The 12712-nt window shown below is 34.5% G+C and overlaps 1 protein-coding gene across 2 annotated transcripts; it reads right to left on the reverse strand.

The window, feature by feature from the left end:
- Nucleotides 1-10053: 10053 nt before the first annotated feature.
- LOC148875474 (protein translation factor SUI1 homolog) lies at nucleotides 10054-12425 on the reverse strand. Of its 2 annotated transcripts, none has more exons than XM_088964780.1 (4): nucleotides 12093-12425; nucleotides 10870-10975; nucleotides 10510-10769; nucleotides 10054-10370 (listed from the first exon to the last, which is right to left on the reverse strand). In XM_088964780.1, the coding sequence occupies exons 2-4, from the start codon at nucleotides 10904-10906 to the stop codon at nucleotides 10326-10328; spliced, it is 342 nt and encodes a 113-aa protein (XP_088820906.1). In that variant the 5' UTR covers nucleotides 10907-10975; nucleotides 12093-12425; the 3' UTR covers nucleotides 10054-10325. The 2 variants fall into 2 exon arrangements, with proteins under 2 accessions (XP_088820906.1, XP_088820907.1); XM_088964781.1 differs by having other exon boundaries at nucleotides 10870-10956; nucleotides 12093-12423.
- Nucleotides 12426-12712: the final 287 nt, after the last annotated feature.

Here is a 12712-nt window from a genome sequence, read left to right on the forward strand (position 1 = left end):
CTAATTTGGGTAGATTGTCATAGTGCCGCGCCCATGGAGGTTGACCAGGCCCAAAATTGGATGGGAGAAGAATTACGGACCACTTAATATTCTGATTCCCTTTTGAGTTTTGAGTATTGAGTATTGATTTGGCTTTCCTATATGTTAATAATTCCATTGTTGACTCTGCTAAAAGCGTGCTAATGCTGTAGAATGTGGATTACCTTGATTCTCCATTTAATATCAACAAATCAAATTGAGGATGCAATTCATATTTCATCAGACTCACACAATATCAAAATATCTTCCATCTCCCAATGTCTCTAACTAATTGAATGTATCCCAATGTCGTCTACTCTACACCGACTTTTTAACCCCAAATTAAAAAGAAGATGAAATGAGAACGGGATGGGAGGAGACAGTATGTGGACACCGTCATCAGGCACCGGGTGTGAAACTGAGTCTCGTTTCTTTGTCTGGTACAGAAGTTGAAGGGTTCCACTTTTTAAGAAAACCATTCAAAAAGCATTTCGCTTTGCTGCTGCTTCACTTAAAAAAGCCCAACCACGCAACCTGGTCGCCTCCTTTTTATTATTTTTATTTTTTACATCTCCAGAACACGCTCTTCTATGAAGCTTGTGAATAACCTAAACGAAGACGGAAGATGGACGGATCTTATTTTTAATCAAGTGCTGTCGGGCCGTCCGGCTGTGTAGTTTAACAAATCGGCCGTGACAGTGAGAAATGCCTTTTTAAAGTAAGTGTGAAAAAGGTGAATTTCATCGGTTTTTCTTTGAGACATTCCCTCGAACATTGTATTAAACGACAATTGCCAAACCACACCAACGCAGCCCAGATCGAGATCGGAGATAGAGAATGGTTACTTGCATTAGTATTCTATTTATCAGCTACCACCAAGTCTCTCTGAAGTTGTAATCCGTAAAACGATTATTTTATTTAGAGAAGTGAAATGGTCGGATCCATCCAATAGACCGATTGTGTATCGATTCTGGATCTGTGGTTTCTGTCTTGATCAACAATTGGGACGGGAGTGGGTTATTGCCATTTAGAATCGATTATATTGGCCCCGTTTGGTTCGTGGAAATAATCCGACTCCAACTGTTTGGTTGAGCAGAATTAGAATTTCATTCTCTTTTTTATTGAAATGGCATTCTTGAAGGAATGAGGGAATGGCCATTCCCACGATCCTACCCTTCCCTTGGGAATAAAATCCCATTCTTACCAATTCCAATTCCCATTCTCATTCCTGTATGAACAAAATATACTGTAGGAATAGACGATTCTGATTCCGATCCTAACCGCAAACCAAACGGACCCTATAATTAGTAACATATTAACATGTACAGGTTTGTTTTCTGTCTAAAAGGGCAATTTGATAGACAATATAAGATATTTTGGTTAAAAACACTTGTTTTATCAATACATAAACAGTTTAGGAAAATTTTCAGATTAGTACCCTATACTTTGTGGCTAGTGCCACTTTGGTCCCCAAATTTTAAAATGTGGCAATTCAGTATCTAAATTTTCAAACATGACAATATAGTATCTGTCATTAATCAACAGTTAATTTGCTGTTAAATGACATTTGAAAATGGACACAAATGCCCTTTGAGTGTCATTTAATTTTCTTTATCAATCATCTAAACATTGACAAAAAATTAACGGTCCCAAATCCCCTCCATTCAAGAAAGTTGGGGTTAAGTTTGATTGGGCATTCAGATGACCCCAACTTTCTTGAAAAGAAGAGGTAAGGATTTTGGGACTATTATTTTTTTTTTGTCAATCTTTGGATGGTTGATAAAGAAAATTAGATGACACTCAAAGGGCATTTGTGTCTTTTTAAAAATCACTTAACAGCTAATTAACAACAGGTACTGGATTGCCACGTTTTGAAAATTTGAGTATTGAATTATCACATTTTAAAGCTTGGGGACTAAAGTGACACTAGTAAAGGATACTAATCTGAAATTTTCCCAACAGTTTATTACCTACTGTCTATTTTAATAGAGTTATATTATTAAAACTGAATTTCCAAGTTATTATCATGGATAATTATAGATGTCAAATAGAACCGGGGTTAGGCCTGATTATCCTAATTAATAATTGGTTTGGTTTTGGTTCTATTTTATAAAACCGGTTAATAATTGGTTCAAGACTGGTCCACCCTGTCCTGACCAGACCCAATCTGTTGACAGCTCTAGTTTTATCTCTACTTGCACTCATGTCCCTCTAGTTGTTGGTTATCTTGGTTGTCTTCAACCAAGACTCCTTTGAACATTCACTTTGCAATATAACTTTCCTTATTTTCTTTGCTTCGCCCTTTTCTCTTAAACCCTAATTGACCAAAAATGCCTCCATTTTCCCCATATGAAACCAGTTAAACTAACAAGAATCATTTCACATAGAAAAAAAGTATTTTTTTTTAATTCTTGATTCGTTTCACTAACACAAATGTCTCTCATCATCTTAAAATATAAAAATACTCCACTCCTTTCTCCAATAAATCAAATAAAATCAAACAAAACCATAAATTTATATCTAATAGAAAGAAACATCTATGATTTCATTTGAATAATTAATCCAGCCAAAAATCTATAAAAAGCTATTATAGATCAACCGAGAGGACTTCGATGTTATATTCAGAAATTAAATAAATCATATAAGTAAGAAAATAATAGTTTAGAGATTTAAAAAAATTAAACAATAGAATGAGATTTTTGTTTGAAGTTAACTGGTATTTATTACAAAGTGAAAGTTAAAGGGGTCTTATCACAAATGAAAGTTTAAGGGTATTTGTCAGTTACCCATACTACAGCGGATCTTGGTAATTTACCTTTCTTTAATTACAGTTGCAGAAGAGTAGAAACAGCCTCTTGGATTGGGATTTTTCAGAATTTGCCACCTGTCTCATGGCGCCCAGCAATAATCGGATGTAGATAAATGATAAAACTTTATAGTTCGACTATGCTAAAAAAAAAACTTTATAGATGATAAAAGTTGTAATCAATCACCAGGTATTTATGGCTACAAAAAAACAAAAATTCATCAAATTTTACTTGGGCATCATAAAATTTGCCTCTAACTTTAAGATGCTGTTAAAACCAGATGACTATGATCTTATGAGTGGAACAACTGGTGTTTCTAACCCTGTTAACACTGAATCACGCCCACCACAATTCTGATCCCTTGCAGCAACTCTTAGCCCTGTTAACACTGCAAAAGTGTCAGCCTTGGTTAATTGAAGTGGACTCTCCTATAGTCCTCTTAATTTATATCAAAATTAAGAGTAAACTTTCCTCAGCTCTCACGCTCAATGGTAATTTTGGTGAACTAAAAATCAAAGGGGGAACAAGTAAGAAGATACTTGGTGCTTCTAGTGATTTCTTCAATTATGAGACCTGCAAATTCTTCACAAACTGGTTAATGACAGCTCTATGAATAATTACATACATGTATGGGAGATATTCTCAATGTACAACTAAGACTACTGTGAAATGTGAAGTTAGTGTGAGAAGCACTCTGTGAGTAATAGGTCCTAACTCTCCACATTGCCATTGCCAAAAGAGCTCACTAACATGCTCCGGGTTTATCATGCTAACCCAAAGATTGCAAAAGTTTTGCCAAATCCTGCTATCATCATGGGGCAACGTAATAGAAGACGATACCATTTTGCCTAATGCAAACATGAGGAGATAGGTAGGCTTGTACCAATCTTTTCCTTTTGAATGAACATCTCATATGTTTATGACTTTATTCTATCCAAACTGATCATACACACACGAAAAATAAAAAACAACAGAAATCTTGTGAGGTACCTTATAGTTTTAAGCCTTCTTAACCACGAAATGGGGACAATGCGAAGCCAACATTAGAGCCTTGAAAAAAAAATAAAAACTGATCAAGAATTGACATAAAAGGTTGTCCATGCAAATCTACAATCAGATCTATTAGGATTGACATACACTTGAAACAAACAAGAAAAGAGATTGAGGACTGTCAAATATCTGAGATATAGAGCTACTGGTTGATATTTATGTTTGGCACCATTGTTATTTTCACTTAAAAGTTTAAACACTGACAAAGCACGAGTACCGAAAAATGTTAAATATCTTGGCTAGGTGTGTTTGGTACCCGACAAAGGAATGTCATGTATGGCACAAATCATTCTAAATTTTACTTAATCAATGCTAAATTTATTTAGGTTTTACTCTCTTTTAATCAATATTCTATATGTTTTTTTCATTTTTTAGGATACAAAACCATGAAATAATGACTAACAATAAATGCTGTCATATAGGTTCTTCAGCAGAAGCACAATACAATGGGTGGTTGGAGGTATCGATTCAATGTCACCCCTCAATTCGTGTTTGGATGGGGATTCAGTTTGTAAAACCAGAAGCACAATACAATGGGTGATTAACATGTATACACGACTAATGGCATCGGAAATCGGAATATTCTCTACATGATGGGTCATGGCCATTGTTTGAGAGAATCTTTTATCGACAAACGAGCCCAGTTTTTGGTCGGATCCAATATTGGACGGGAGCAACGACGTAGACCAATTAAATATTCTGATTGCTTAAGATTTGGTTCCTTTTTATTTTTGTACTCTAGCTTGATTTTGGCTCTACCATAATGATTTCATCGTAGACGATTATATATAGATAAATACCAATTCCATCACACCAGAAATAAGCATTGCTGTGGATTACGTTGATTTTCTTATGTATTCTCATGTTTAGATCAACTTAATTGAGACAAAGATATCGAAATGTCTTCCACCTTCCAAATTCCAATGCCGCTAATTAACTGAATGTATCAACAACTGCGTCAAGTTGATTGATTATTAGGCATCACGTGTGAAATCTGAGTGGCGAAAAGCATTTCAATTTGCTTCTTCACTTGAGAAAATCCAACTTGATCGCCTCGGGTGGTGCCGCGAGCCGTATGTATGCTATAACACGAGACGAGAGTTGGTTTAATATATGGGAAAATTCAACTTTAGTAATCTCTAAAGTTATTATGCATCATTGTAGTATTAAAACTTTAAAAAAAGTGTCAAGTTTCATCTTGTCGTTAATCAACCATTAATTAATTATTTATTGAAAATGTCAAAACCATCCTTTAAAAGAAGACAATGTTTATTATTTCTTACTAGTTATCTTAAAAAGAAGAGAAAAAACATAAAATATAATAAAAGGAAATAATAACTAAAAATAAAGAAATAATTAGACAAGAATGTGTTTTAAATCTAAAGGTACAATACAATGACTTCATTAGTCTACAATCTCAAATGCCTCAACCGGTTCGGTCTTGATGATGTGCATTTCGGCAGCTCCCGGCCAGCAGGTGATTCGAATGCTTAGTTGAACAGTCCTTACCTAGAATGTGGCTTGAACGCCTAACTGAATGGTTCATAACTGGAAGGTGGCTCGGACACCTAGCTGAACGGTGATGAGTTCTATAGCTTATTAGGGCGACCTACAAGGAAACAGTGTCAAAGTGCTCGGGTTGCTTTACCCGATGTGGGCACTTCGATGCTTAAGTCAACGAGCTAGAGATTTTTTTAAAAGAGCTAAAAATGAGATAGAGAGCTATGAGAGCTAAATTGCACATTTACCTTCTGAGGTTGGAGGTAAGACATTTATATAGGCATTGTTTGGCATGGGCATCATGCACTACATCCAGTATCGCCAAGTGGGACTCCATCATTTCGGCTAAGTTTAGTGATCGCCTAGGTGATGCCAGGGTATCATCTAGCTGTTTTGAGATGCCATGTGTCATGATATCAATAAAGGGCCAAATCTGCCATCTTTAGGTCTCAAGGTAGAAGACAATAAGCAATGTCTTCTTTTGAATGATAGTTTTGATATTTTTAAAAGATAATTAATGATTTATTAACGGTAATGACCAACTTAACACTTTTTTTGAAAGTTGGAATACTAACTTGACACTAAGTGAAATTTTCCCTTTACAAATTAGTACTGATTATTGAGATGTGAAGTGAGAAAGGAGCATTTTATCATCGGCCTTTGATCTTTTCTTTGAGACACTCCTTAAAACATTTGTATTAAACTAAACGACAATTGCAAAACCAACACACGAAAGACTCTTTCAACACAGCCCAAAACTAGATCGAGATCCAAGACAGAGAATCTAGCACCTGGTCGGCCATCATTTTTTAAGTTTTATTTTTATATTTTTACAATACTTAATAAATAAAATAAATGAATTCTTGAAATGGTAAAAACCTTTTTGTTTTAGTTATTGTAATTTCGAATTATTGCTTTTTATGAATGCCAGTTACATCTTATTAGCTTATTTCCATAATGTGAATGGTTTGTTTGTCAAACACATTTTTTTTTTCGTTGATTTTTCCTATATAACAAGTTTTAAGACATATGCCACATAGGAAAAGTAAATTCTTCCCACAATAAACACCAACATGACATTTTATGGAAAAAAAGATTCATATAAATCGAGACAAAAAGCTAACAGTGTTTTCTGGTAAACTGTAATAAAACATATTAAATAAGAAGCGAACTCCATTGTAAAATATATATATTAAAATGGCTCTAAACTGGCAACATTGTTCAAAATAAAAATGCAAAAGAACGATAATGATGCAAAGGACAGGATCTAGTATACACAATATAGTGACATCAATGAACATTCGATAAATATTCTTACAACTGTGAAAAGTGGATTTTAATATTTTTCAAGGTAGGCTGGTGACATTTTTAAGGAACAGGTGTCAAAAAAAGAATTTGAGTGCTCATTGAACATGTTTATAATGTTGTGCCACACCACCATGGTGTTGCAGAACTCTTTCTTGTTAATCTTTATTTTCTTGATAAATTGCAATGGCTATGCAACACACCAACACACCAACACACCATCCTCATGGTGGGATAGGATTCATTACATGGTAGCTCGACTCCTGGGATTTAACCATCTAATTTGTTGAGACAATAGAACCATCATGAAAAAAAAAATATTATGAACATCTAATGTTATATATTTATAAAAAATAAAATATTGAGTACATTTCTAATATTATCCATTCATTTTATTGAACAATCGATGAATGATAGTTAAATAATAAATCTTTAATATATATATAAATTAAGTGTGATTAGTAAAAATTATTTATATAATGTAGATGAAATATATAACTTAAAACTAACACAAAAACAAAGCATTTTCTTATCTAGATGGTGGGTAAATGGTCCAACTTTTCAAAGAAACTCATGATGCCACAATTGAATGATAAATATTTAAAGAAAGATAGAACACAAAATGAAAAAGTAGAGAACTGTGCTGAAAACATTTAAGAACAATTCTAAGCTTTATACTTACCACGCTAAATAAAATTCATTGTTAAAATAAAAAATATTTTTGTTTATGATAGAAATGAAATACAAAATGTAATAATAATAATAATAATAATAATAATAATAATAATTGTTATTATAATGTAAAATTTCCACATGCAATGCACATGCATGTTTACTACAAGCATTTAAGTTTATTTTTAATCATATTGTTATTTTTGTTAATTTTTATTTTCTCACATGCACCGCATGTGGCTGGGCAACCAATGACTCATGAACACACCGATGATCTGTGTACATGGAACCCATATAGAAGAGTCTAGATCACTTGTCAACAAAATATATTCCAACCATCTATCAACATGATCTCACACCATATATCTCATACATAGCAGGTCCCACTTTTATGGTAGGTCCCAGTCTCATACATAGCAGGTCCCACCGTATATCAACTCCAGCCTCCAGGAAAATCATGGTTTTGAAAATCGGATGGGACTGGATCAAACAGCCATATTGGTGATTCGGGAACCAGTCAGATAACCAGTTTCGTTATACTCTAAAATTGTTTTTTAGCCAAAAACTGTTGATTTGATCAGTGACCCTTTGACTCATAAAATGATTTTTAACTGTTTATTTATTTTTTTTTAATTTTTTACTTTTAAAGTCAGAACAGGCCATTGTTTAAATTGAGCAGTATGATTTTTAACTGCTTTTTATTTTATTTATTTTTTACTTATAAAATCAGAATAGGCCGTTCATTAAAATCAGACGGTCAAACCATTCGACTTGATAACCAGTCTCAAAACGGTTCCGCGTCCGATCAAGTTTTTAAAAGCTTGATGAAAATAATGCCTCCTCTATGCACCATTTACAACATCAACACTTCATCGTGGATAGATTTATTTTTATAAGTGCGTTAAGGATTCGATTTCGGATTCAATACAATAAAAACTCCTAACCAATTAATCGACATCGTGTGGTAACGAATCAAGTGGGTTTAATTGAGCCAAACCTATCAAAAAAAAAAAAAAAAACAAAAAAACAAAAAAACAAATCAACTCAACTGTGTTTTCAAATCCTATCCCAAACCCCCCCCCCCCCAACCGACCCCTAACAAAAACGCCCAAAACATCCAAAATGATGTTTCTTATAAAAAATGATTTTCATATAACTTGAGATAAAATGAGATAAAAAGATAGTACAAAACATGTATAATTTATCAGCTCACCAATAATGATTAGGCGTAGAGTAGATTTGAGCCAAACCAAATAGAATATTTGGCTATTCCAGCTCACTTTGCCAATAAATTGAGGCTCGAGCCGAGCTTAAATTAAACTTGAGCTAGAAACTTAAATTTGAATTCAACTCGAGTTAAAAGTTTGTAAGTTTGAGCTCGATTCGATTCGAACTCGACGATAAACCAAACATTTTATAAAAATAAAAAATTATACATATAAAAGTTAAGAATTATAAAATTAATATAATCAATCATAATTTTGAAAATTGAACCAAACTAAATGATTGTACCAATTGAGTCAGAAACTGGTCAGGTAACTAATTCTGTTTCATCCTAAAACCACTTTTGACTAAAGATCGTTAATTTGATCAACCACCCGCTAACTAGGCAGTGTAACTAAATGTTTCATATATCAAGAACCAGTCCCTGTAACAGTTTGTTGTCTTATCCAATTTTTGAAACCTTATATAAAATAAAAATATAATATATATATAATATATTATATATTATATATTAGACTGGCTCAACTCGGTTAACAAACAAAGTTATCAAGTTCAATTAAGCTGATGATTTTGTAACTTGAAGTAGAAAACTAAGGCAATGAACTAGATAAAAATATCAACAGCTGACGAAACAATGACAATTGTACTCCCTAAAAGAGTATATACGAAGAAATTGTTTCAACCAAGTAACCCAATGAAATTAAAAAAATATATGCGTTCATATTCAAACAAGGTCATTCTAATTAAAAAAACTACCCAATTAAAGACAATAATATTCTTTTAAGATTTTAAAAGTATTAAAGCCGTTGAATGTACAGGGGCGAGGCATAAGCTTCAAGGCATTTGGGCATATGTACCAAAAAACAGGATTTGGGCATAAAGGATAACGATAAAATCCATAAAATAAACATGAAAAGCATAAAATTAAGATTTATAGGACTTCTTTGATATATTTAACGTAGGTTTGGATGGTTTTATGCAATATATATCCAAATGTTCAACTCGGCTCAAGGATGTTATCGGTGAAAAATAATCAACAGTGTAGATTATCAATTATGAGATCGAGGGATTAACGAGGCATGACCAATACAAAACATGAACAAAATAATCCATTTTCAAGCACATTTGTATGTATTTGTCTGTTATTTATTCTGTTATTTATATATTTATTTACTTAAACAATATGCTAAAAATGACTATTTTGCCTTAAATTTTTATTTTTTTGTGGATTATAGAAAACTTCATATTCAGCACCAATTCATCTCAATGGAGTACCGACCTTACGAGAATGGACACTCCAAAGAAATGTCACTGATGGACACCTAACCCAACATATTTAAAGGCTTGAAAATTTTCTCCCAAGTTACGTGTTCGCCAGTGGAGTGCTCGTAGGGGGAATCAACAGAAGGAAAGCAATGTCTAAGGCTCTAAGCAATCGATACAACAATTCATTCACTGAAGTGAGGACAGAGGAAAGGAGAAAAACAACAGCTGCGTTTCCTTTTTATTCCGAATAAAAGTTACGGCCCAAGAGTAATTCACCATATTTGTTCTACATTACAAGACATGCACCAGAATGCAGAACCAAGAAAACTAAAAGCCACAGGAGTACCTAGTCATCGTATCATAAAATAAACTACAGAGGAAGACAACATATGTATGTAGTAAGATTGTTTTAGAAAGTCCAATAAGATGTTCTCTGCTGACAATGCGTAAGGTAAGATCATGCAGGGACTGGTCTTCTGCTGTTCAAAAACCATGAATCTTGATATGTTCCTTCTTCACAATTCCGGCCTGTTTACAAAGTAATAAAGGGTCAGAGTTCCCAATAATAAACAATAACAGCAAAGAGATGAAAACTGAAACCGGTGGGTCAGAAATAAAGGAGATGAAGATAGCAATGGGGGAAGAGGGATGTTGATATCCACATTACCTGAACGAGGAACGTCGAAACATTCTTCCGCTGATCACCTTGAAGTTGAATAACTTGGCCTAGCTCTGGGTCCTGGACAACAGTACCATTGCAGCAAAATTCCTTCTTCAGATCCTTGAGTATTTTGTTGTAACTGAATTCCTTCCTCAAACCTTGCACTGTTGTCAGGCTTTTCCGACCATTTCTCTGCTGTATACGCACATGCACGTACTCCTTTGACCCAGCGCCCGAGTCCTCAGCATTTGCCTCTGCAAAGGGATCTGCCTCACCATACCAGACACCACCAACACCAATTAGAAGGGATTTAAAATACTCAACTTCAAAAAATACATTGAAAGCAGACATCAGATGACAACATACCGAAGGTAGTAGGAATCTGGATGTCGAGTTCAGACATGAACCTTGGTTGTTGAAAGTGGAGGACTACAAATGGGCTTCTTTTAGGTTCTAATCACAAAGCTCAGAGCTTAACACAAATGGAAGTAGACCCACGAGTTCCCAACACAAATTAATACGGAAACACAAATCCAAAACATTTGGGTAAAATCTATTAAATAGCCATTAGTCAAAACTTTAACAATTAAAGACCCCTTGAATATGGAGAAGAGCTTCCGTTATAGAATATTATGCTGAAAAAAGCTTAGTCAAAATGATGAATGGAACTCCATAATTTTACCAGCTTCTAGATTAATGGACGGCACCTTCTCAAGGAATCTAAAGTTACTTTATATCATGGTATCGCAAAATTGTGAAGAAGTCATCTCTTGTTGAACAGACACAAAGTCACAAAGGGACAAGTTCCCTCTTAACTAATATTGTTTCCTCACCGTGTGTCACGAATTACAGCACAAGAAAACCAGAAAAAAAAAAAGAGAAAGAGAAAAGATCATAAACTCCAGAAGAACAAAGACCCATTATACAACTGAACAAAATAGGTCAAGAACCAACATGCTAAACTACATGCCGAATTTAACAACGTTAATAGATCCAAAGTGACAATACAATTCTAACGACCGAGAAATAAAAAGTGAAGATCACAGCAATTTAGGATAACCATTCAAGAAATCTTGCAACAACATAGAACAATGAGTAAAAAACATGAGAATCGAAAGAAAATATGGATCATATTTGTTTATTCATGATACATAAATGAGGGCAAACACGCCCCCCCCCCCCCCCCCACCACAAAAAAAAAATACAAAAGACGATCAAAGCTGAAAACTCAACAAATCCAGAAATTAAAACAATAAAGTATTGTGTAATTAAAAAAGTATAACAATTTTTTCAAGGAAGCCTATACATCATTGAAGGAAGCTAAATCATATCAAGGCCCAAAAATCAACCACGGAGAAAAAAACGTCAGAGAGAGAGAGAGAGATCATGCCAGATAAAGACAACTGGTACACAAAAATCAGATCCAGAGACCCGTGACCAAAATGAAGGGGTAAAAAAAAATTCAGAACCATGAACCAATCTTACCACCAAATCAACCGGAGAAACAGAAAAATAAAAAAGAAGAATATGAAAAACTAAGAACTGGAGAGAGAGGCAAAACAGAAAAGAAGGCAGAAGGAAACACATACCTTATCCGAATTAGGGTTTCGAATGTGTAGTCAACTGAAGAAGAAACCCTAAATCGGAGAAATCTGAGCAAGAAATTTGGCAGAGACAAAGCGAGAGGGGAAAAGAAAGCGCTGCGAAATGGAGATGTGATAGAAGTTAGTAGAGGGGATTTGATCGATGTTTTCGCTCCCCCACTTATATTCGTAGAAACAACTCTCCCAACCATACCTTTTGCTTGGACCCATCTAACCCCGGGTTAGGAAATAGGAATCCCAATTTTTGGCATCGGGAATTACGTTGATTTTTTTTGGCGGTGTATATAAACGGTGAAGATTGAATTTAGTAGGTTTGGCGTTGTGAAATCGGTTTTTCTTTTCTTTTTCGGTGCGATTCGTAGAAACAAACTCTACGGTCATGACTCACACGTGTGCCGAAGGTCGGTTTCTCGGATCGGTTAGTGGCATTTGGGTGACCGACAACCCGGCGTAATTTGCACGCTTTCTAAGACAAGGCCAAAATGCAAAGCAAAAGCGCGTGGCCTTTGGCCCTTTGGCACCTTGGCTTTATTCGCGTACAAACGGACACACGGTGCGTCCCTCTCTCTCTCTTTAAGAAAAGGTCAAAAAGGAGAGGTTTTACT

Source organism: Nelumbo lutea, chromosome 1, assembly GCF_056320005.1.
Source record: "Nelumbo lutea isolate HS-2025 chromosome 1, American lotus-T2T, whole genome shotgun sequence".
Lineage (NCBI taxonomy): Eukaryota > Viridiplantae > Streptophyta > Magnoliopsida > Proteales > Nelumbonaceae > Nelumbo > Nelumbo lutea.